At 32.4% G+C, this 23,750-nt stretch overlaps 1 protein-coding gene across 3 annotated transcripts; it reads left to right on the top strand.

The window, feature by feature from the left end:
• Positions 1 to 14,678, top strand: LOC119671138 (histone lysine acetyltransferase CREBBP). 3 transcript variants are annotated; one of them, XM_038081664.1, is made up of 15 exons: positions 1 to 785; positions 1,536 to 1,825; positions 1,908 to 2,100; positions 2,587 to 6,861; positions 6,939 to 7,228; positions 7,312 to 7,469; positions 8,703 to 8,813; positions 9,011 to 9,962; positions 10,029 to 10,259; positions 10,343 to 10,573; positions 10,664 to 11,061; positions 11,127 to 11,475; positions 11,551 to 11,865; positions 11,921 to 12,565; positions 13,965 to 14,678. In XM_038081664.1, exons 1-15 carry the CDS (start codon positions 731 to 733, stop codon positions 14,589 to 14,591), a joined length of 9,120 nt encoding a protein of 3,039 aa, XP_037937592.1. In that variant the 5' UTR covers positions 1 to 730; the 3' UTR covers positions 14,592 to 14,678. The 3 variants fall into 3 exon arrangements, with proteins under 3 accessions (XP_037937592.1, XP_037937593.1, XP_037937594.1); XM_038081665.1 differs by having other exon boundaries at positions 8,733 to 8,813; XM_038081666.1 differs by lacking the exons at positions 1 to 785; positions 1,536 to 1,825; positions 1,908 to 2,100 and adding an exon at positions 2,189 to 2,341.
• Positions 14,679 to 23,750: the final 9,072 nt, after the last annotated feature.

Consider the following 23,750-nt stretch of genomic DNA (forward strand, 5'->3'; position numbering starts at 1 on the left):
TTGTATAAATTTCTTTATTAAAAATTGTTCTAATATAAAAATATTAGCAACTGCCAAATATAATTTAAACGGACCTATCTCGAAATCAAAGTAAATTTGTGTCAACAACAGAACAGATGCTACGGCCTCGATATAAACAAAAACAGCAAAACTGGCTACGACTTACTACGTACTGTAGAGAAGAGACAAAAAATACCAAGCCGACATTTTTATCGGCCGAATAGTCTTTTGACACAAAATGCACTCAAGCGTATTTTGCAAAAACGCTTTATACCGGGAAACTTTGGAAACAGCTCGAACAAGAAAGGCAACGAAAAAGTCACTGAAATCTATTGCTGCAGCCGGCACGTTTTCGTCTCAAGCCTTGGAAAACATAGCCTGCTTCTGCATCTTAAATAGCAGCAGCAGGGTTGTGTTACACTTGCTCTTAAATAATAAAAATAATATTAAGAAAAATAAACCACCCAACGACGACGAGTCTATCATTAAAAACATCATAAACAAAACTTCAGTTCCTGTGCTCTTTCGCCAGTTATGCTAAAAACTCTTAATGTTAAATATATATATATATAATATATATATATATATATCAATAATAGACTATTCATAAAAATTTATTAAGTGATAATTTGTTTACTTTAAAGACAATATAACTACGAAAATATAATCAATAAGAATCCATTAAGTTTTCTTCAATCAAACGACAAAATAAATTTATTACGGCAAGTAAATGATGGCGGATCACATGGATGAACCGCCACAGAAGCGGGTGAAAATAGATCCCAGTAAGTCTTCTCTTTTCTTATAGTGTATAAGTTTTTAAAATTTTAAATGTGTATGCGAAATAATTTTAATAATCTAAGGATTATTTTGTAATAACAGTTTTTGCTTTTCAAATATAACTTCAATCAGTTTACAATGTACCATATGTTCATATTGATAATGAGATATCATTATCATTTCACCGACATATCTTTCAATAAATGCATATTCAATTTCTTTATTTAACTCAAAAATATAAAACTGAACAATTATGCTATGTATTTAATGAAACATAAAGTTCTAGATACATTTACATAACTCATATTACATAATAAAATCTTATATTGATATGTTATTATTAAGGCGGTGTGCGAGTTCAAGTAAATTGATGGTAAATTGAGGCAAATAGTAAATTTTGTCGGTATGGCAGGGAACCAGCATTTCGAGTAGGGTAAATTAGTTAAAAATTAGGTATTACCATTGTGTAAATTTTATAAGATGTTTAATAAATTACCAAAAATAATAAATAAATGCAATAAGCAAATAAATAAATATTTACGTTAGTGCAGAGCAAAAATCTCTAGGAAATTTAAACTTATTTTATCTCAATTTACTTGAACTCACACACGGCCTAAATATATAGATATATTTAACTTACATCACATAATAAAATCTTACAAATTTATATTTTACTCTTAGTTATTATATATATATATATGTGTTAGAATTCGTTCGAACTAGATGTAATAAGATTTGTTAATCTCTACTTTTAGCTGATTATTATTCTGTATTGGAGGATAATTTACCCGATGAACTGGTATCTACAAATAGTAATTGGTCTGATCAACTTGGGGGTGGAGGTCCAGGTGGCGGCCCTGGATCTGGCCTAGGCATTAATGTAGTTGGCGGACCTAATAATCCTACAGTGCAAGGTCCTGGTGGACCACAAATGAATGGTGCTGGTGATGATGCTAATGGCACAGCAGGCAATCAAGTTGGTGGTGGAAATAACTCCCTTCGGCAAATGCAACATCATCACCTACAACATTTACTGCAGCAACAAGTTAGTTTTTCATAGAAAAAAACACCTTTGAATATTGTATATTCATATTCATATTCGTTCTATAACATGTTGTTTATTTTAGGGCAAGAAAAATCCTAATATGGTTGGTAATCCTATGGGTGGTGCAGGTTTAAATCAACTTGGTAGCAAATCGCCAAACTTACAATCACCGAATGCTGGCGGAATGCAAGTAACTGGTGGTCAAATGGGCATGGTAAACTCAATGCCAATGTCAATTTCTAATAACGGAACGCAAGGAATGAATTCTATGGCTGGTATGTAAACAATTATTTCACTTATATACTATCTTTTAACTATTAAACCCAATGTATACATAAACAGCTATTGTTTTATGACAAAAAAATACGAAGTAATCAAGTATCAGATCAAATATCATATTAATGTAAACAAGGTATTTAACACGAAGAATTGTTCAGAAATACAAAACGTTTCAATTTATTTATCAAAATATGAGATAAACCAATTTTGCAAGAAGATATACTCAAAGTTATATATGTAAGTTAAAAAAACATAAATAAGAAACCAAAAGAAGAGTAACAAAACATTTATTAAATATATTAAAGTTTTTGTACTTTAAATAATTGTGTTCATAACGTCTAAGACAACGTCTAGAGTTTTTGATATGTTAAATAAATTTTCAATTTTAGATTATAGTTATTTTTTGTCTAAAATGTAAAGTATTAATTTATCGTTTTTTTTTTGTTTTTTTTTCAACCACTATTATTAATGAACATTTAAAGGAATGAATACAATTGCTCAAAGCAATAATCTAGGAAATATGGTTATCACCAACAGTAACATGGGTGGCATAGGTAGTGGTCTCAATACAATTAAGCAACAAATCGGCAGTGGTCCAGGTGGTATGTTAAATGCTGGACCTGGAGGTGTCGGACCTGTGGGAAACATTGGTCCAGGCGTAGGTGGACAAAATCAAGGCATGCATCTAGGTGGCCCTGGACATCCTCAAAGTATGCAAAATGGCCCAATTATGAGTAGAATTGTTGCACAGCAACAGCAACACATGTTACGCGGACCAAATCCACATTTAATGGGTCCTGGTGGACCCACTGGTGTTGGTGGAGGCCCTCGCATGCAAAATCCTAATATTCAAATCAATAAGCTTAACATGTTAGAGACTCAAAACCAACAACAACGTAATTTGGCACTTGGTCCTGGTCAAATGAACAACATGGTGAGCGGTGGAGTTGGACCGAACGGACCTTATGGTGGTGGAGTCAATGTTGGCAACGTTGGAAATTATGGTGGCCCTGGAGGACCACAAGGAGGCATTAATGTTAATACAAATAATCCACAACAACAGTTGTTAGCACAACAAATGGCACAACGTGGTGGAGTTCCTCCAAATATGACAGCGGCGATGCAACAAGGAAATAGAACAGGAGTGCCCTTAGGTTTAGGAGGCGTTGGTAATGATGGTACTGGTGGTAATATAGTTGGCAGTGTTGTCGGACCACAACCACAACAGCAGCAACAGTTAAATAATGCTCAAATGAATCCAAATCAGCAAAATTCAACTGGAGTTATGAACAATCCCATTGGGCCAAGAAACACACAACCGGGAGCAATAGGTCCACAACAAAATCAAATGTTACACCAACAACAACAGCAAACACAACCGCAACAACAACAACCAGGCACATCACAGCAAGGTGGAGGCTCAAACACTGGTGGAAGTGGTGGTGGAGTACCGAATTTATCTGATGAAAGGAAGAAACAAATACAGCAACAACTAATGTTACTTTTACATGCGCATAAATGTAATCGAAGAGAAAGTCAAAATCCAAATCGGGAAAAATGTTCCGTCCCATATTGTAAACCAATGCAAGATGTTTTGGCACATATGGCGACTTGTAAACAAAGTAAAGACTGTACTGTCCAGCACTGCTCTTCGTCGAGACAGATATTATTACATTACAAGACTTGTCAGCGTTCTGATTGTATAATTTGTTATCCATTTCGACAAAATCATGGCTTCCAAACTAATCCTGGCGGTGCAAATGCTGCAAATCAAAATCAACAACAGCAACAACAAAATGATAAGCAACAAACCGGTAATAATCCTGCACAACAAACTGCTGGCGTGCCTCAAAATTCAGTTCAACAACAACAAAGCTCTACTGGTGGACCAAATGTTGTATCCAATGCAGGAGCATCAGCTGTAATGAATTCAGGTGCTAATTCGCAATTAGGGATAAAACCAAATACAGATATATCACAATTGCAACAACAGAACGCACAGAATCCTAACCAAGATATACGTCGTTTTGATGGCATGGGTATGCAGGGTGCAGTATCAACTGCGGGACCAACAACTATTTTACAAAATAATGCAAGTAATGCACAGCAACAATTACATGGCATAAGAATGCCTGGTGGACCATCTATGCGTGTAGTTCCATCACCCATGAGCGGGCCAGGTGGTTCTGTAGGTGGAGGCAATAACAACGGTCCGAATGCAAACGTAATGGGCAATAGTATACTTATTGGAAGTGGAACTGGTCCAGACGGTTTACAACAAAATACACAACATCAGCAACTTCTTCTTCAAAATAGTGGAGGTACTGGATCTCAAGGAAACAATCCTCAATTAGCTGGTCTTATAGGTGGACCCAATGCAAATGTACCCCAAAATCAACCAAATTCAGCTCAGCAACAATCAAACATTCCACTTTCTGTTAATGTTCATGCATTTAACAATTCCAACTTCAACAACCAAATTAGCGGCACAGGCGATATAAGCGGAGGAGCTAACGGCCCTCCAAATAAACAGATGGGCCCACAAGAAATGGCCAAGCTTAAGATGCAAGCGCAGGCGGCTGTAGCATCAGCAGCAGCAATGGCAAATGCTCCACAAAACAGTGCACCTGGCACCGTTGGTAATTCAGGTGTATTGGGACCACAAGTTCCAGGAGGGAATAGTTTAACTACAGGTCCAAACGCTGCACAAGGCACTGGTGGTCAAGGCGCAGAAGAAAAGGATTGGCGCGAATCTGTTACTGCCGATTTACGTAATCATTTAGTTCACAAATTAGTGCAAGCGATATTACCCACCTCAGATCCAGCTACCATGCTTGATAAACGTATGCAAAATCTTGTTTCATATGCTGAGAAGGTAGAAAAAGATATGTATGAAATGGCTAAAAGTCGGTCAGAGTATTATCACCTACTTGCAGAAAAAATTTACAAAATTCAAAAGGAGTTAGAAGAGAAGAGGTTAAAACGCAAAGAACTACAACAGCAACAAATGCAATTACAACAACAGCAACAAGGTAATGCTGGTGTGCCTGGAGCGGGACCAAGCAATCCAGCACTAATAGGTCCACAATTGCCACCGGGTCACCCACAAGCTCAACAACAACAGCAACAACCTCAACAAATAAGACCAATGATAAGCCCAATGGCAGGCGCTGGACCAACTCAGGGACTACCTCTTAATGCTCCTAACATGATGCAACAGCAGTTACGCGGTCAAACTCCTACGAATTTAGGTATGATGACAGGTCAACCTGGCCAAAATATTGGTGGTCTACGAAGTCATTCTCCTGGAGGTAATATGTTGGCAATGCAACAACAGCGCATACAATTTCCACAACAACAACAACAAGGTAATATGTTAGTTGGGCCACCAGGACCTAGTCCAAATAGTGGACTTGGGGGTATTGCTACAGCTCAACAAAATATTGTAGTCCAAAATCCTGTTTTGTCTCCTTTTACTGGTCAAGCCATACAAGGGCAGCCAAATACCGGTGGAGTAGCAAATGTATTAACTAGCCCAGTACACGGACAACAACAACAATTTATCAATGCAAATGGTGGCTCTGGAGCCCAAAGTCAACAATTAAACGAATTGATTAAACAACGCATGATACAACAGCAGCAGCAACAGCAACAACAACAACAGCAACAGCAACAATCCGTAATGTTACTGCCACAATCACCTTTTAATAATACAACCCAATTGCAGCAGCAACAGCAAAACACTTTTACATCACCATTGTCACAACAACAGCAAAAACAAAACGCAACAACAATTGGTAATATGCCACCCACGCCAACTAGTCTTGAATCACTTACGAGTACAGGTGCTGGGATACCAACTAACAACGGAATCGGAAGTTCAGTTGGTATGGTAGCAGCTCCCAGCCCTTCACCAAATTTACTGTCAAATGGTCCAATTGGTACACCATCTAACAACCCTCCTTCCGTTTCATCACTTTTGCAACCAATGAGTGATCGTGGCAATACTCCGCCACTGATTGCGGCATCACCGGTGTCTTCAGCAGCTGGCATTGCAACATCATCCGCAAGTGCTGCAATCTCTACAACAATAGCGACCGTATCAACTACAATCACAACGACAGTATCATCTGCAATTACAACACCCACAACTGTAAATAATACGTCATTATCACAACAGCAGCAAGTTTCTATTGGTAAAGGAACTAATAATGTGCCTGTTACACCATCAACTACCTCAATTAGTGTGCCCACATCACGGCCTTCATCCAGTAGCAATCTCTCATCTCAAATGGCTGCACTTGTAGCGGCATCTCGAGATAATGATGATACACCTCCATCGCCAAACAACGAATCTAATACTGGTATGGGCAATGCATCAAAAGGCAAGTTAGATTCAATCAAACAAGAAGACGATATCAAAAAAGAATTTATGGAAGATAGTAGTGGAGGAGGCGGTGATAATTCTCAACAAGAATCTTCAGCTGGCGTTGGTAAAAATGTTAACAACGATGGAACAGCTAAAGTAGAAATTAAAACTGAAGATGGTGATATAAAAATTAAGCCTGAACCGATGGATTTAGACGATAATAGTTCAACAGCGAAATCAGGCAATAATGCCCATGGTATAGATAGTAAAGAGGACATAAAACCTGTTATTGATTCTATCACGGGAGATATAAAAGTTAAAACAGAAACAAAACCTGTAGTTCCGGAACCACTTATGTCTAATACCGGTGATAAAAAGAAGAAATGTGGTAAGTATATCAAACCTGAAATATTGAGTTTCCAGAAATTTATTTTTTATTTTATTTATCAAATTTTATCATAACAGTTTTTAACCCAGAAGAACTAAAGCAAGCTCTTTTGCCTACACTTGATAAACTTGTGCGTCATGAACCAGAATCAATGCCATTTCGTGCACCAGTAGACCCAATCCAACTTGGTATACCTGACTATTTTGAAATAGTTAAGAAACCAATGGATTTGGGTACTATACGTACTAATCTGTTGAATGGAAAATATAGTGACCCTTGGGAATATGTGGATGACGTATGGCTTATGTTTGATAACGCATGGCTTTATAATCGTAAAACATCTCGAGTTTACAGATATTGTACGAAGGTGTGTATATTCAATAAAAGCATGAAAATTTTATTAAAAATGACTGTGTAAAACGACATTTATTAAATAATAATTTTCTTTAGCTGTCTGAGGTTTTCGAACAAGAAATTGATCCTGTGATGCAAGCGTTAGGATATTGTTGCGGTCGTAAATATACTTTTAATCCACAAGTTTTGTGCTGTTATGGTAAACAATTGTGTACAATCCCACGAGATGCCAAGTATTATAGTTACCAAAACAGGTACGATATATTTTAAGTATTTTTTTTCTTCTTAGAATGAAAGTACTTTCACTGCTAAAGTCATATTTGTATACAGGACATAATACCAATAAATTAATGTTTAATGAAACTGATAAGCGTAAAGATTTTTAAATAATTTGTAAAATATTACCAATTTTTTATTAAATTAAATTCTTATTATTATTATATTTCGATTTCATTCTAAGGTATAAAAGAATTGCGATATATATTTCAAGTTGAATAGTAGAAACTTTATACAGTTCATGAAGAAACCGTATATAAATATTTGTTTTATTCATTCAGTATATAATTTATGAATTTTTAAAGAAGTTTACAAATTATTTTAAAATGGAAAGAAATTAGTTATTAATATAAAATTCACTTCATACACATATATTTCATTTCGTCCTTTTGTTGCTATTTAACTAAATTTAAAACGCTAGAAGTAGTCCACTTTTATACATATATTTTTTAATTTAATTTTATTATTTTTTAATTAAAGTTAAAAATGCTTAAACAAATTTAACACATGCAAAGATACATAAAAATTTTTAAGCAAATATATTGTAGATATTAGCAATAACAAACCATTAAATAATTCTAATAAAAACCTTTTTATTTTCTTCTATTTCCTTTGCTGTTATAATAAACAAATCAAAAATTACCTTCCCGGTTATGGTTTTTGTGTGCGTCTTGAATATCCTGCAAAATCCTAATCCAAATAAATAAATATTCGCGCATTTCCAATTTGCTTCACAACGTTATAATCATTATAACTACATCAACATTTATGAAATTAATTGAACAAACTGAACGATCAATTGACCGATCATACGACAACTTAACTTATTTAAACGGGTTTATGAACGCTTTCGATAATCGATAATATATATAATATAAAAACGGATCACTTTGACATATAAAAATCATATTTAATATGGCTATGGCTTATGTGTTCGTTCTGCTCTTTTGCGATTGTAATTTTGTGCCTCACATCGCTACTACAATGCTACATAAATTCAATCACCAACTACATAATGATAATCACTTAAATATTTCAATCATGCCATGCTTCAACGATTGCAACAAATCCCTACTATCCATTTCTCCATAATCACCTAAATATTGTGACCACGACTAATGCACAAACGTACGCACAAAACACCTTTTATTAAATTTTGATTATTGCGATCAATGCATACAAAAATTATACATTTTGATTTGAAAAAATAGTCTAAAGGATTATGGTGTTGCCTCAAACAGATATACTTTTTGCCAAAAATGCTTCAACGACATACAAGGAGATACAGTCACCCTTGGCGATGATCCAGTCCAATCGCAGACGTAAGTAACTTATTTATTTTCGTTTTATTATCATAAATTAAAATGCATTTTAAATAACTGCAATAACTTTAAAATTGTACAGTAATGATAATACAATATCATTACAATATTGCACTTATAATTTATAATTTATATTAATTTTATTAACAGTTGTAAGTTCATTATTCATTTTTTTTATATTTGTTTAACTAAAATAGACAAATCAAAAAAGATCAATTCAAAGAAATGAAGAATGACCATCTTGAATTGGAACCATTTGTTGATTGTCAAGAATGTGGTCGTAAACAGCATCAAATTTGTGTACTCTGGTTGGACTCAATTTGGCCTGGTGGCTTCGTTTGTGACAATTGCCTTAAAAAGAAAAGTTCCAAACGCAAGGAGAACAAATTCAATGCTAAACGATTGCAAACAACTAAACTTGGTGTTTACATTGAGACACGTGTAAATAATTTTCTCAAAAAGAAAGAAGCTGGTGCTGGTGAAGTACACATTCGAGTTGTGTCATCTTCAGATAAATGTGTGGAAGTGAAGCCTGGTATGCGAAGGCGTTTCGTAGACAATGGTGAGATGTCATCCGAGTTTCCGTATCGGGCGAAAGCATTATTTGCTTTCGAAGAAGTTGACGGTATTGATGTGTGCTTCTTTGGTATGCATGTCCAAGAGTATGGCTCAGAATGCCCTGCACCAAATACACGTCGTGTTTATATTGCTTATTTGGACTCGGTGCACTTTTTCAGACCTCGCCAATATCGTACTGCTGTATATCATGAAATCCTGCTCGGTTATATGGATTATGTTAAGCAATTGGGATACACTATGGCACATATTTGGGCTTGTCCTCCATCTGAAGGCGATGACTACATATTTCACTGTCATCCAATTGACCAAAAAATACCAAAACCGAAACGTTTACAAGAATGGTATAAGAAAATGTTAGATAAGGGTATGATAGAACGCACCATACAAGATTACAAAGATATTTTGAAGCAAGCAATGGAAGATAAATTATCATCTGCAGCTGAATTACCTTATTTTGAGGGTGATTTTTGGCCTAATGTACTTGAAGAAAGTATTAAGGAACTTGATCAAGAAGAAGAAGAAAAGCGAAAGCAAGCTGAATTAGCTGAAGCCGCTGCTGCAGCTGCAAATGTAATTTAGATATTAGTTACTTATTTTGAAACTAAAAGTAAAACATTATTTTTATATTTATATCAGATATTTTCTATCGAAGATAACGAAGTCAGTGGGGATGGTAAGAAAAAAGGGCAAAAGAAAGCAAAAAAATCGAATAAATCCAAAGCTGCACAACGAAAAAATAATAAGAAATCTAATGAACAACAAACAGGCAACGATTTGTCTGCTAAAATTTATGCTACTATGGAAAAACATAAAGAGGTTTTCTTTGTTATTCGTTTGCATTCTGCACAGTCTGCAGCTAGTCTAGCAGTAAGTATATTTTAAACATCTTTGTGTAACTATTCTTAAATTAATATCTACTTTTCTCAATTTCAATATCAATCTATAAATAGCCTATTCAAGATCCTGATCCGCTACTATCTTGTGATCTTATGGATGGTCGTGATGCATTTCTTACACTCGCACGTGATAAGCATTATGAGTTTTCATCATTGCGACGAGCTCAGTTTTCAACACTTTCAATGTTATACGAGTTACACAATCAAGGTCAAGATAAATTCGTTTACACGTGCAATAACTGCAAAACTCCCGTGGAAACAAGATACCACTGCACTGTTTGTGATGTAAGTCTTATTTTTGATATTATTTTCAAATACTTATTTTCCTTCAACTAACATTTATGTATATATCAATACTTAAATACTTAATTTTAGGATTATGACTTGTGTACCATATGCAAGGAAAAAATTGGTCACCCACATAAAATGGAAAAACTTGGCTTTGATTTGGATGATGGATCCTCCCCTGCTGATCTCAAGCAAGCTAATCCACAAGAGGCTCGAAAACAATCAATACAGCGTTGCATTCAATCATTGGTACATGCATGTCAATGTCGGGATGCCAACTGTCGATTACCTTCGTGTCAGAAGATGAAACGTGTCGTTCAACATACAAAGAACTGCAAACGCAAAACAAATGGTGGTTGCCCTATATGCAAACAACTTATTGCGTTATGTTGCTATCATGCTAAGCATTGTCAAGAGCAAAAATGTCCTGTTCCTTTCTGTCCGAATATTAAACACAAATTAAAACAGCAGGCCTTACAACAAAAGTACGTATTCACGACTGAAAATCTTTCTGTACATTTGTATAATCATAAATTTTCTATTGATTTAGGCTACAACAGCAACAGTTATTGCGACGTCGTGTAGCACTTATGTCACGAACAGTGACAACGCCAACTGCTGGCCCTGGTCCTCTTGTCAGTGCAAGTAGTGTGCCACCTTCAAATGTCGGAAATGTTGTGCCAGGTGTAACAGTCGCACAACCAGCAGTAACTGGTCAACCTGCAATAATGCCTGCAGCAGCTGGTGGTATGAGTCCGTCAACGGTTGCAGTACCATCTCCAGTAGCACCACCAATGACAGGCGGTATGGCACAAACACATCCACATCAGTCAGGTATTGGCATGAAACCAGGCGGAGGACACTCTCCATCACCGAATGTAATGCAAGTGGTAAAGCAGGTAAATAATATAGTTTGCAAAACTTCGATTTATCAAAAATGAATATAACATGGTTGTTTCGTTTTTCTTAAATAGGTACAGGAAGAAGCGGCACGACAGCAAGTGCCACATGGTGGTTTTGGTAAGGGTGGACCTATGGCGCCACCTGTTATGCAACGCCATCTTGGAGTGGTACCAAATCAAGCAAATCCCAGTGGAATGGTTGGAGGTGTTGCAAATGTAAATGTAGGAGGCATGTCGCAAATGGGTCCTGGAGGAAATGCTGTGATGGGAAATAATCTTCTTCCAATGGATCAGTGGGGAAATAGTAGATATCAAAATGCGAATCAAACTATGCGACAACCTAATCAAAATCAAGTAATGCAACAAAACGCTATGCAGCAACAACAGGTACGTTATTTTTTTTTATAATATAATCAATTTTAATAACATATTAACTATTTAGAACATGATGAATATGGTTGGAGCTGGAGGCTCAAATCAAATGACTGGTAACACAAATATGACTGTAGGTGCTGGTGTTGGTGGTATAACCAATCCAAATATGGGTATGGGAGGATCCATAGGTGGACCTGTCGGCATTCGACCTCAAGGACAACATGGAGCTACACCGGTTGGCAGTGGCGGTAATATTCCTAATGGTCCTCCTTCGCTTAACACACAGCAGTTAGCACAAATTATGGCCAAGATTAAAAATAATCCAACTAGTGAAGACCATCAAAAAATTCTGCAAGTTCTTAAGCAAAACCCTCAAATAATGGCTGCTATTATAAAACAACGTCAACAAAGTCAATCAAATGCTGTAGGTCCAAGCGTTGCTCCAAATGCTAGTGGAAATGGTCCCCAACAACAACAACAGCAGCAGCAACAACAACAACAGCAGCAGCAACAGCAACAAGTGATGCAGCAACAACAACAAATGCAACACATGATGAATCAACAACAAATGCCACAAACGAATCAACAAGTTGTAATGCAACCACAGCAGCAGCAACAACAACCAAATCCACATCAACGTATGCCTGGGATGCAAAATCCAATGATGATGCAACAACAACAAGTACCTGGCAGTATGCAGCAACAAGGACCTGTAAGTGAAATTAATATATTAAAGCAATATAAAAACACAATTTACCATATATCATATCGTAAAATTTTTAAGAATACCCTTATTACTGAATTTGAATCTTAAATCCATTTTGTAATTTACTTCCACTAATAGTGTAAAAGGTAAAGTTAATTTCTGACACAATTACTAAGTCATCGGAGAATAAATAAAATATATATTTTTGATTGCCTTAAATAGATGAGTAGATGGATGATGTTCCTAACTGTGTCTAGGTGTGTTTCAATGCAGACTGTATGCTTTAAACCAAGGCATTTTTGTTCATGGTTATCCTTCTTACTTTCCTTTATTTTCCAAATTTTGAAATCCTTGTTACCACTTTAAAAATGTTGTTGTTTATTGGTATATATATTAACTAATACATTTACTAGGTAAAAAAATTCGAACCTATGTAACCTCCCCCTAAAAAAATTGTACATTTATATCAGTATATCATGAACAAATGCTTTCTATAATTTTTGTTTACCAAACCAATACCATGAAAATCACAATCGTCGTCTTGTGCGAGTATTTGAAACCCACGTTGCACTACTATGCTGCTAAAATCCGTGGAAACTTATAATGCAGAAAACATGGGAGTTTTTACTTGTGTTATAATTAGATTCAGTGGATTTCTACTACTCTACTAATCGACTTAATTTAATAACAATAAATAAATTGTTGTATCGCAACAACAATACAATCATTTCAACGCTTCTCTGATATATCTATACTTTTTTTATGGAACATTCGTTTCTTTGTTTTGAACATAACTTTATTGTTTGAGTAAAAACATAAGGACTAGTCACTGAAAGCCAAATCTGACAAATACTATAGCTAATGTCCGTAATTCGAAGTGTTATTTATACAAATCGGCCATCGTAACTAAAAACTTTTGACACGGTGATTGCGGTGATTTGTCCTGATGAAAAAGAGCTTATTCTCTGCTTACTAAAGTTATTTTATTGCGATTTCTATCTTGAAATGTTCCAATATCCTGGTATAATATTTGCTGTTATTACCTTTCAGTTAGTGAATACTTCATACAAAAATATATGCGCCATTATATAGTGGCTGAATTTCGTTTTAAATAACTCTTCACGAATTTCTCTCCAGTAATTAATTGCTATTTTGATTCATTATCAAATCGATTTTTTGTGAAATGTTGTTTACATAACGTTCAGATGTCTTGATTTGTTATTAATTTACTTTAAATTCGTGTCTAGTCAAAATGATTCGTGGTTTTTTTTTTGTTTTCTAAAATATCTATAAAACTCTGTAAAGTTATATAGCATATATAACATATATGTTATGCTATCTTTTGCTTATATATGTATATATATTTTATGAACATTTTAAATGAGTCTTCTCGCATTATATATAGGTATCAAATCCACAATGGTTTAAAATGAGACAAGTACCAATGTCACATTATCCACCACCATATCCACAACGCCAGCGGGCTCCGCAGATGGGTGGTGGTGGTGGTCAACAGTTTCCTGGTGGCAATTTCGGTGGTGCTGGAGGTGGTCCAGTTGATCAATATGCTGCTATGCAACAAGGTCTTAAACCAAATGCACAACAGCAAATGGCAGGTATGCCCGGTGTACAACAACAAATGATGCAAGGTGCAAATATGATGGGTGGTCAGAACGTAATGGGTCCGCCCACACCTCACACATTACAACAACAATTAATGCAAACTGCTCGTTCTTCACCACCAATGCGATCTCCTACGCCATCTCCACGCTCAGCTCCATCACCTCGTGCTGGGCCATCAGCTTCACCAAGGGCACAGCCATCTCCACATCATGTAATGAGTCATTCACCTGCGCCACAGGGTCCTCACGATCCACTACACAATCATGGTATGCATCCACATCAATCCCCATTGCCAGGTGTACCGCAAGATGTCGGTGTTGGCGGCGTAGGTGGTGTAGGAGGGGTCGGTGGTACTGGACCCGTAACAGATGCATCTGACCAATTAACCAAGTTCGTAGAACAGCTTTAATGTAATTAGCTTTCATCACATGTAAATCGATTTTATCAACCACGATATTTTTAAAATTAGATGTAGTAGAATATATACAAATATATATCATAACTATATATTTGTTTTTAATATGTATAGATATATTTTATAAATGCATAAGAATATTTAAAATTTTTCATATTTGTATTATGCTAATCACTTAATTTTTTTTTTTTTTCTTTTTTTTTTATTTAAACGTATTATATTAACATTTATATTTTCATATTAACTTTGTTTTTTTTTTTAAACATTAAGATTTTTGTTGCAACACAATTATAAAAAAATTTATTAAAGTTTTCGCAAGCCATTTAATATTAGAAAGTAATTTATTTTATTTGAAAATTTTTATGTATATACGTGTTAATATATAGTTACATACACAATATGTAAAATAGGAATGAATTTTATATAATGAAACACATTTTTTAAAAAGCAGCGTACAAGTTATAGTTACAATCATTATTAAAGATTAAACATAAAAATGATTTCTCAAGTACATTTTATAGAAGACAAGACGATAAATGTTTTATTTAGCACTTTGAAATGTAAAAAATTTTAATTTATTTAAGTATCACAATAACAAAATAGATTTCATAATGTTTACTTATGTATGCATTATTTATTAAACTGTAAATATTTTAAAATTAATAAGATTGTAATGCATATGTAAAAAAGTTAAATAAAAGAATTGTATTTATATGTAAAAATACTACAAAGTATATTAAAATTAATATTACCTCTTACTCCTATAAAAAACGACCCATTAAAATGACAAAAACAATAAATTTTAATATATACAATAAGCCATTAATATGCTATTGTATTTTTAAGTTATCATTTATATATATATATATATATATATATAAAGTTCTCAAGGCTAGTACATGAAAAGGCTAACAAAAAAGAATCCTACAGCTGAATTCATAAAAACAAATTATTTTATTTTTACCCAAAATACATTCTTAATTAATATAAATTAAATCTTTATTTTATTGTTTGTTCTAAAAATAAGAATTCTTTGAAACAGTATTTAACATTTTTTATATAACAAACATTTTCGAATATATAAAAACTGCATCTTGATTGAAATGTTTTGGAAAACCCAGTAATAATAATTTTCATCTTAAATTTAGCATATTACTTCATACAAATAAATATGTATTATTATAAAGAAATATTTTCATTTTCGCTAGCATGAGTTTATAAAGAAAAAAATATGTTTTTTTTTCTTCAACTCAATTTCAGTCAATACTTTATTAGCACATGCGCGTACTTACTTCAAAGAAAATTATGTCTTTCATGCTACTTATAACTAAATTTGAACCTTTCAAGTTTCCAATAAAACAATGGAATGGGCAACAATTCCTCAAAACTCAAACTAAGCTGTGCTTAGTGATAATAATAAGAAAAATTGCTTTGATAAGCTATTTCATTAACTAATGTCATAATATGTAATTTGTTTCTGTAAATAAACATTTTCATTTTGTGCATAGGAAATTAAATAGAATTTTTCTATATATTTTATTACATTGTACTGTACATATACATTATGCATAACACTATCAAAACTAAGTAACTGAAATAGTTAAAGCCATTTACATTAATCAAAAAATAATTCAACTTAGAAATTGTGAGAAAAAAAAAATTTTTAATTTTATAATTGCGGATATAATATATGGAACGAAAGAAAAAGGAAATAAAGATACAATTTCACTTTATTCAGTAATTAATAAGAACACAAAACTTAGTTTTTAAGCCAAACTTACTTAGAATTTAAACCTAAATATTTTAAATTAAGAATTCAGTTACATAAAAATAAACGATGTGCTTTATTGTAAAATAAAATAAAACATTGAAATAATATATAAAGTTATGTATTAGAAATAAAAAATAATGTAGAGCTGCCGCTTTTTTTTAATTCTATAACTTTTATAACAATGTTTTCCAAAAACCTTTTGAGTTGAATAACAAAAACAAAAATGAATGAATATATTATCATATTTATAATTAAACATATACAGTTGAATGTACATTTAGGGCAAATAATAGTAATAAATAGATAGCTATAAGGTAAAAATGATGTTGTAAATAGTAAAAAGTATTCTTTTGTGATAGTTTTTTATATTTGTAAATTTATTATATATAAAAATAAAATAAAAATATGAATGTGTCAGATATGTAAAGTGTTGCTTATAAGGAATTAGTAATGCATAATTGTTGTTTGTATGTTAAAAGTCTTAACGTGTGAAAGATGCATTAATCAAGATTTGCTATTGTAGACATACGCCGCCCAAAATTCGATTCGATTGTATAATCATAAGGAAAAGTTAATATTTGCCTTAAACAAGAACAATACAAGAAATGTAAATAGATATATGTATAATGTTATTAATTCCTACGCCAAATAATTATAAAAAGTTTAAAATGTTTGATTTTGTCATTAACTGCTATATGACCATACCATACCACATACCATCTGCCTTAATAGTCAGCCGCCTAATAAGCAATTATTGAGAATGCAAAGTTTTAAACTTTTTTTTAGGTCTCAAAAAAGGTAATTGAGTTATTATTTTATGTTAGTTTTACTACGAACAGTAAAACGATAAAAATATTAATTCAAACCAATTTTGTGATGATAAATCGTGTATAGCAATTTTTATAAAATATGCGCAGAATATTTAAAAATAGTAATTAAGAAAAATGCGCATAAATAGTTTTAGTTGTATTTATGAAAATTTTTTAAGAATGTTCTGTTCAAATAACTTGTTAACAAATTAATTTTTTTACGTGTTCTTTACATAATCTTATAGAAGCAACAAATATTAATAATGTAACAATTAGCATATAGACATTACATTAAAATATACGTATTTTCTTAAACAAAACTATAAATGTTACGATTAAGTAAAATAACAAAAAATAAATTGAAAAAATGCTGAAAAAATTTTAGAACATTAAATGTCGTTGCACTGATTGTTAAGTAATTAATTTAAATGCTAACATTAAGTTGTAAAAAAAAACTTATTAAAATAAAATAAACCTTGCAACAAGCCGCAGTTGCAAGATTTATACGTATATATATATGAAAAAAATATATATTTAAATATAGTTGTAAATAAATTCAATATGAAACGTCACTGGAAGAATTATGAAAACTTCAAAACTAATACGAATAGCTAAAATAAAAATACTTGAAAAGATTAATCCAATTAAAAGTATACACATGAAATAATTGTATATTTAACAAAATGTTAGTGTAGTAAAATAAAAGCGCATTATAAATTATAAATAATTTTATTAAAAAAAAATCTAACTTAATCATCTTTTCCATTCTAAATAATTATTTGTAATTTGTAATGAATAAATGTGTGAACGTTATATATGCATGTATAATTGCGTTACTTACGTATGTATATGTTTCGGAAATGCGCTGAATCTTAAAACTTTTGTAAACCATATTCTTAATAATATGTTTAGAGTACATAAATATTAATTTAAAATACCGTTATTTTTGTTTATTTAATCGTATTTCGTAATTATTTACTTAGTATATAAATGACAGATACATAAGGAATAAAACAATAAATATATAATATTGAATATTAAGCTAAACAGCATTATTTGTATAGTCTAAAATAATGGTTTTTAATAATGCTAAACATCAAATTTATAATATACAAAATGAGTATATATACATATATATTTAAAAAACTGAATAAAAAATTTAAAAAATTATAAAAAAATTCGATTTTAATATCCAAATTATATGTAAAAATATATAGCACATTATGCAAAAATAATTTCATTTCACCGCACTCTTATACTGTAAAACAAAGATCGACATTTCTATCTTTCACAGACAAAAACTTAGTATGTGTACACAACAAAATTATATTATTTAGAATTTTTTAAGGAAGAAAATGTAGATGTTGCTAATATTTTTCCAGCCTTTAATATAATCTTGAGTTCGCATTTAAATTAGATTATGCTGTCAGACCATTAAGGTCCATTGCGATACCAGATAAGAGTCTTATTTTAGCGATTGTGTGCATAACTTAGAATGCGCGTTTTATTAGCGAATTTTATCAGGATCTCAACAGAAACCTCAGGTATATGCTCCACTCTAGTAAAACTGACAGCCCCCAAGTATTTTTGTCGAGTTCTCAAGAGAGTCGAGCAGTAACACAGCAGATGCTCTAGAGTTTCCTTTGCATCCGACTCGTTGCATTTCCTATAAGCATAGCTGTGAATTAGGTTTAGTTTGTGCGCAGGTAATGCGACCAAACCAGTGACCTGTCAATACACCAATTAATGTTCTACAGTTCCTTTATCTAGACGATATAACATCCTTGGTGTACTTTTATTCGTTTATTTGTCTATACATCATCCTAGCTATTCTACAGGTGGTTAAGTTTCGCCACCTTTCCTTTGTTCTCTTTGTCATGTGCTCGTCTAGAAGTTTATGTATTTGTTTCAGAGGTCTGAGTACTTCGTTTGCATTTAATTGTAAAAATTTTTTCTAGCAATGATAATCAGTTGCTTATGCCCCTGCTTATACAGGTGCATCAAAAAATGTGCCAAATTTATTTTTGCCAACCCCCGTTTAAAAGTTATTTTCAGAGACAACAATTAGAATACTTTTATTATTAATTAATTTATATTCTTTTAACATACGGATTCAACATATGATTTTCAAAATTCTCCCTTATTTGTGTTTTTATTGTCCTTATATTAACCTAACAAGACTTACTAGTATTCTCCCTGTTGGGAGCGTACGGCAGCACTTAATCGCTTGCTCATGCAAATGGCCCGGTACATACACCCCGTCAATTCTGCACATTAACTGTTGACCATAACAATTATTGGTACAAATCAATAGCTATACCATAATATTTAAAGATAGAGCTGATAGATTTCTTTATATATATATGATAAATAATCGGTGCAATAAAATTCTAGGATATAATTGTGATAGTGAGGTGAGAATAAACGAAAAGAATATTAGTGCTGTTAGTCGCAAGAACTAGATAGAGAACTTAACCAAACAGATTAAACAAAGACAGCGAACTTCAGATTAAGCATATATTAAGAATAAACGATTATTTCTGAGTCGCATAGTAATTAAGGCTTTATTACATATTTGACGAAACAAAATAGTTTAATTCGTACACATAGTCAGTGATTTTTGTCCATACCTTTTTACAGGTCAATGTTTTCATACAAATTAATATCTTAATTACCAATTTACCTGAAGTAGAATCCCAATATTTGTATAAAAAATATTTGTATAATTTGTATAAAAAGTTAGCCGTTGCAAGAAGGATCCTAATATACCAGTACAATTTATATACCATTTGAACAGTACACTTAAACAGTAAACTGTCAACTAAACGTGAATACTCAGGCGTGGCAACGAAAGCATGATTAGATGAAGGTTCTCGTGAGATCACCAAGCCAAATTGGAATAAATTTTTACCAGTGAGATGCTTTAACAACAATGCAACCAGCTATGGTATCAATGCTGAAATAACACTGTGTATTAAGATGTCCTCTAATAAGCATTGGTCTACCCGCTAATGACTTTCGTCGAGGTTGTGCCTCTGCGAATGAGGATGAAACTGTACTCCACCTTATCTATCAGTGCATATCATTAAATGACTTCATAGAACTTAGCCAAGTTCACGGACTTGTCAGAGAAATGTCCTTTAGCCTGAATGGGAGGCAGTTGCGCCCTTTTAAATGAACACTATTATACCCGCTGGATGCTAAAAGAATTTCAATTATTATAAGTAGTATATAAGCTTGATAAATATTTAATAAAACCAATATAACTTTGTTGTTCTTCAACTTGGAAAGAGGCGTCATATAAAGATTGTTGGATTTTTCTAATCTTATATAAACTAATCGGGTATAGATAATTGAAGTAAGTTAAACTTGTAGCTATAAAAATGAGAATTAGGTCTGACAGTATTTCTATTGATAAATTGTATAGTTTTGCTCAAATTAATATTAGACTTCTTTTCTTTTAATATTTGATTGTAGTTGAAAAATATTAAATTCTTTCGGTATATTCTTTTTTGGTGGTAAGGAGGTGGAATGCTTTATGCACCGTTAAACCGACCGTCGTCGGAATGGTGTGCCCGACTCCCTAACATTAATATGTTGTATGCGAACTAAAACACCCCCACTTCGACGAGACTTATTCCCCCTCGGAACCGCTTTCGCATCACTTCGCGGAGGGTCTATTTTATGTTGACATTTCAAGCTATGATGTTGTGATTTACTATCTTCACTGCATTTTCTTGGTGTCTGCATTAATTATTATTCTTGTTTCTGGTTCTCCTTTCTAGGTCTAATTTCTTCGTTTTGAGAACTTGAATCACATATGACTCTATCGTTCGCCAGCTCTCTGGGTTCGCTCTCAACTTTTCTACTATAATTTCAGGATTTATTGGTCTAATCTGTGCTATTATCTCTTTTCTAAATGTGAGCCACTTATTACAGTAAAAGAAGGTGTGCCTTAGTATATATCAAATTGCCCAGGTCTTTCGATGTAATGAGTGATCTGTACAGTTTTATGACAGCCAAATCAAAAATACGAATAAATGCCAATTTTTATCAAAATTTATTAGTAGTAAATCTTAAATGACATTTAAAATGATTTCATTTAAGCATTTCGAAAACTTTTTATAGCTTTACGTATGTGGGTCAATTTATGTGTCCATACATAATAGAGCTTCTATGCACAAATTTTTCAAAATAAATAATGCGAAGTAGTTTAATGAATGGTAGAACTGGTAAAAAAATTTACAAAATCATTATTTTTCGAATAAGTGTCAATATCAAAGGGTAATGCTTTATTATCTATGAAACCACTTGAATTTTTGAATTTTTCGATCAATCGCAAGATTAGCAACAAAAGAAATTTTATTAAAAATAATAAAATCTCTGATAATTATTTATAGTTATATTATCTATCCACAAATCTTGTTGTTAATTTAAGTTAGTTTATGGAAAAATGTTGTTTAAAATTGGTAAAATTGGTACTTATAATTTATTTATATTGAAAAAGCAGTCGATAGCTTTTTATGTGGGTTTCTATGAAAAATATTTTATAAAAAAGGCATGCCAATAAGATATTACACTAGATTAAGAGATTACGTCATTTCTATATAATGTCTGACAATCGAGTGGTCAGGTTCTAGGTAAGCTGGATTCGCTGAATGTTCTTTAATGAACTGGAACAAAGTAACCACGATACCTTGTAGTGGATCTGAGATCAAAGAGAAGTCGAAAGTCATTATGTATTCGGCCGAGAGCGCATATAGTGGACAAACTCAGATATTGCAAAAACATCGAATTCAAAAACTAGTGATAGACAAGAGATTTATCAACCCTTCTGACAAATTCTCTAGCAAACTCGTTACTCTGAGCAGACAGTATTTCAAAATTCTCAAGGGGTTTTTAATAGAGCATGGTTGGTTGAAGTACTATCTTAATAAAATAGGAGACAAGTATCTACCATTTTTGTAAATATAGATTGAAATGTCAAAACACATTCGTGAATGCCCAAAACTGAGCAGCAACACACATCCATTTGAAGTACAGACGTATTGCTTATTGCTCATAGTATGCGGAACAAGACTAAACCGTTAAAAGTGTCAGTGGTCAATGGGCTAGAGTTTATTAAAATCTAATAATCGGTTGAAACCACTACAGTTAACACAATCATTCAACCTAATCGCGAGTTAGACTTGTCCCAATTTCATCAATAATCCACAATAATAATAATATTTTTAATGAAGGGATTCCCAATTCTAGAGCGCACTGCTTTAAGAGCGGATTATGAAAGGTCGCCTATTCTTAGTAACTTTTTCCACTTCATTATAAATCGATATAACTTGGTTTTCGAAATATTCTGCAAGCTAAAGGCTCAAGGCTTAGTTAGTCGGTACGTACCGTAAAAACTTAACCGAACTTATGTCAAAGCGAAATGCACAAGCAACCATACCTGTACATTTGATATGAACGAAATAAACAAAGTTTGTAGCTTTTGTTTCGAAATAAATCTATTCATGTGAATAACAAATGTTAAATATAGCACAAATATATTTATTAAAACAAGAAAAAGTCGGAGTACCAGTTAACAGCACCAAAAAGGAAGAACAATTTCACAAAAATGTCTATAGGAAGACATTAAATAATTTCTACTATATAAAATACGAAAAAGTTTTTATAGAAAACCATATATATAACATTTTCAAGATTATTATTTATTAATAATTAAAAATCAAATTTTTAGTAAGTAAATTTTGTAGCGATGACAACTTCCATAATCTCTCAAAAAAAAAATGTTTGATAACTAATCTATAATGATCATTACAATTAATATACAATCGAGTAGATTGTACATATATTCTATAATATTTAAAAAAAAAATAAATTTTAATAAATCTTTAAAGTGAACATACAAAATAAAAGTATTAAATATATATTAAAAATAATTTATTGCTTTATATTACTTAATCCAAACTAAATTTAACCACTTTCATTGGACTTTGCTTCTTCGGTTATCAATATTATCAACTTATGACAGTAATTGAATAAAAAAAACCAAAAAAATAATAAAAATATGAAACGGATTTGTTACTTATTATTCAATTTCTTAATCTTATCGATTAAAATAAGTTAATATTAATATAAAAAAAAAATGGCAATTATCACTTCACTCTGCACCACAGCCAGCCTGGTAGCAAATTCAAACCAACAAATTTTAATAACAACAATTAACTGAATAAATAATCATGTCGAATTTCACATTATAGATTAATTCACGAAAGGAACATGGAATACAAGAACCAAAGTCACCGGAAAATCCAATATGAATAACTTTTAGATTATTCAGCTTTTGTTTGTTCTGCAAGGGGAAACGCGTCAACACTTTCAGTACAACCATCACAGCAATTATTCGTACTCATTAAATTATAACAACAAAAATACTAAATAAAATAAATCAAAAGCATCGGGAAAAATATCGTTAACTGGGAGATCTAAACAACTGATTTGTTATCAATAAAATTGTTGTGTGGAAACCATGGGGGTAAAGGTGCACTTTTGACGAATACTACAATACATTAT

This window comes from Teleopsis dalmanni, chromosome 1, assembly GCF_002237135.1.
Source record: "Teleopsis dalmanni isolate 2A chromosome 1, ASM223713v2, whole genome shotgun sequence".
Lineage (NCBI taxonomy): Eukaryota > Metazoa > Arthropoda > Insecta > Diptera > Diopsidae > Teleopsis > Teleopsis dalmanni.

Bases quoted from the DNA above. Each gene is read 5' to 3' on its own strand.
- LOC119671138 (XM_038081664.1), top strand. From the start codon at position 731: ATGATGGCGGATCACATGGATGAACCGCCACAGAAGCGGGTGAAAATA. The intron at 6,862-6,938 runs GTAAGTATATCA...TTATCATAACAG, and splicing joins TGATAAAAAGAAGAAATGTG to TTTTTAACCCAGAAGAACTA. The intron at 11,062-11,126 runs GTACGTATTCAC...CTATTGATTTAG, and splicing joins CAGCAGGCCTTACAACAAAA to GCTACAACAGCAACAGTTAT.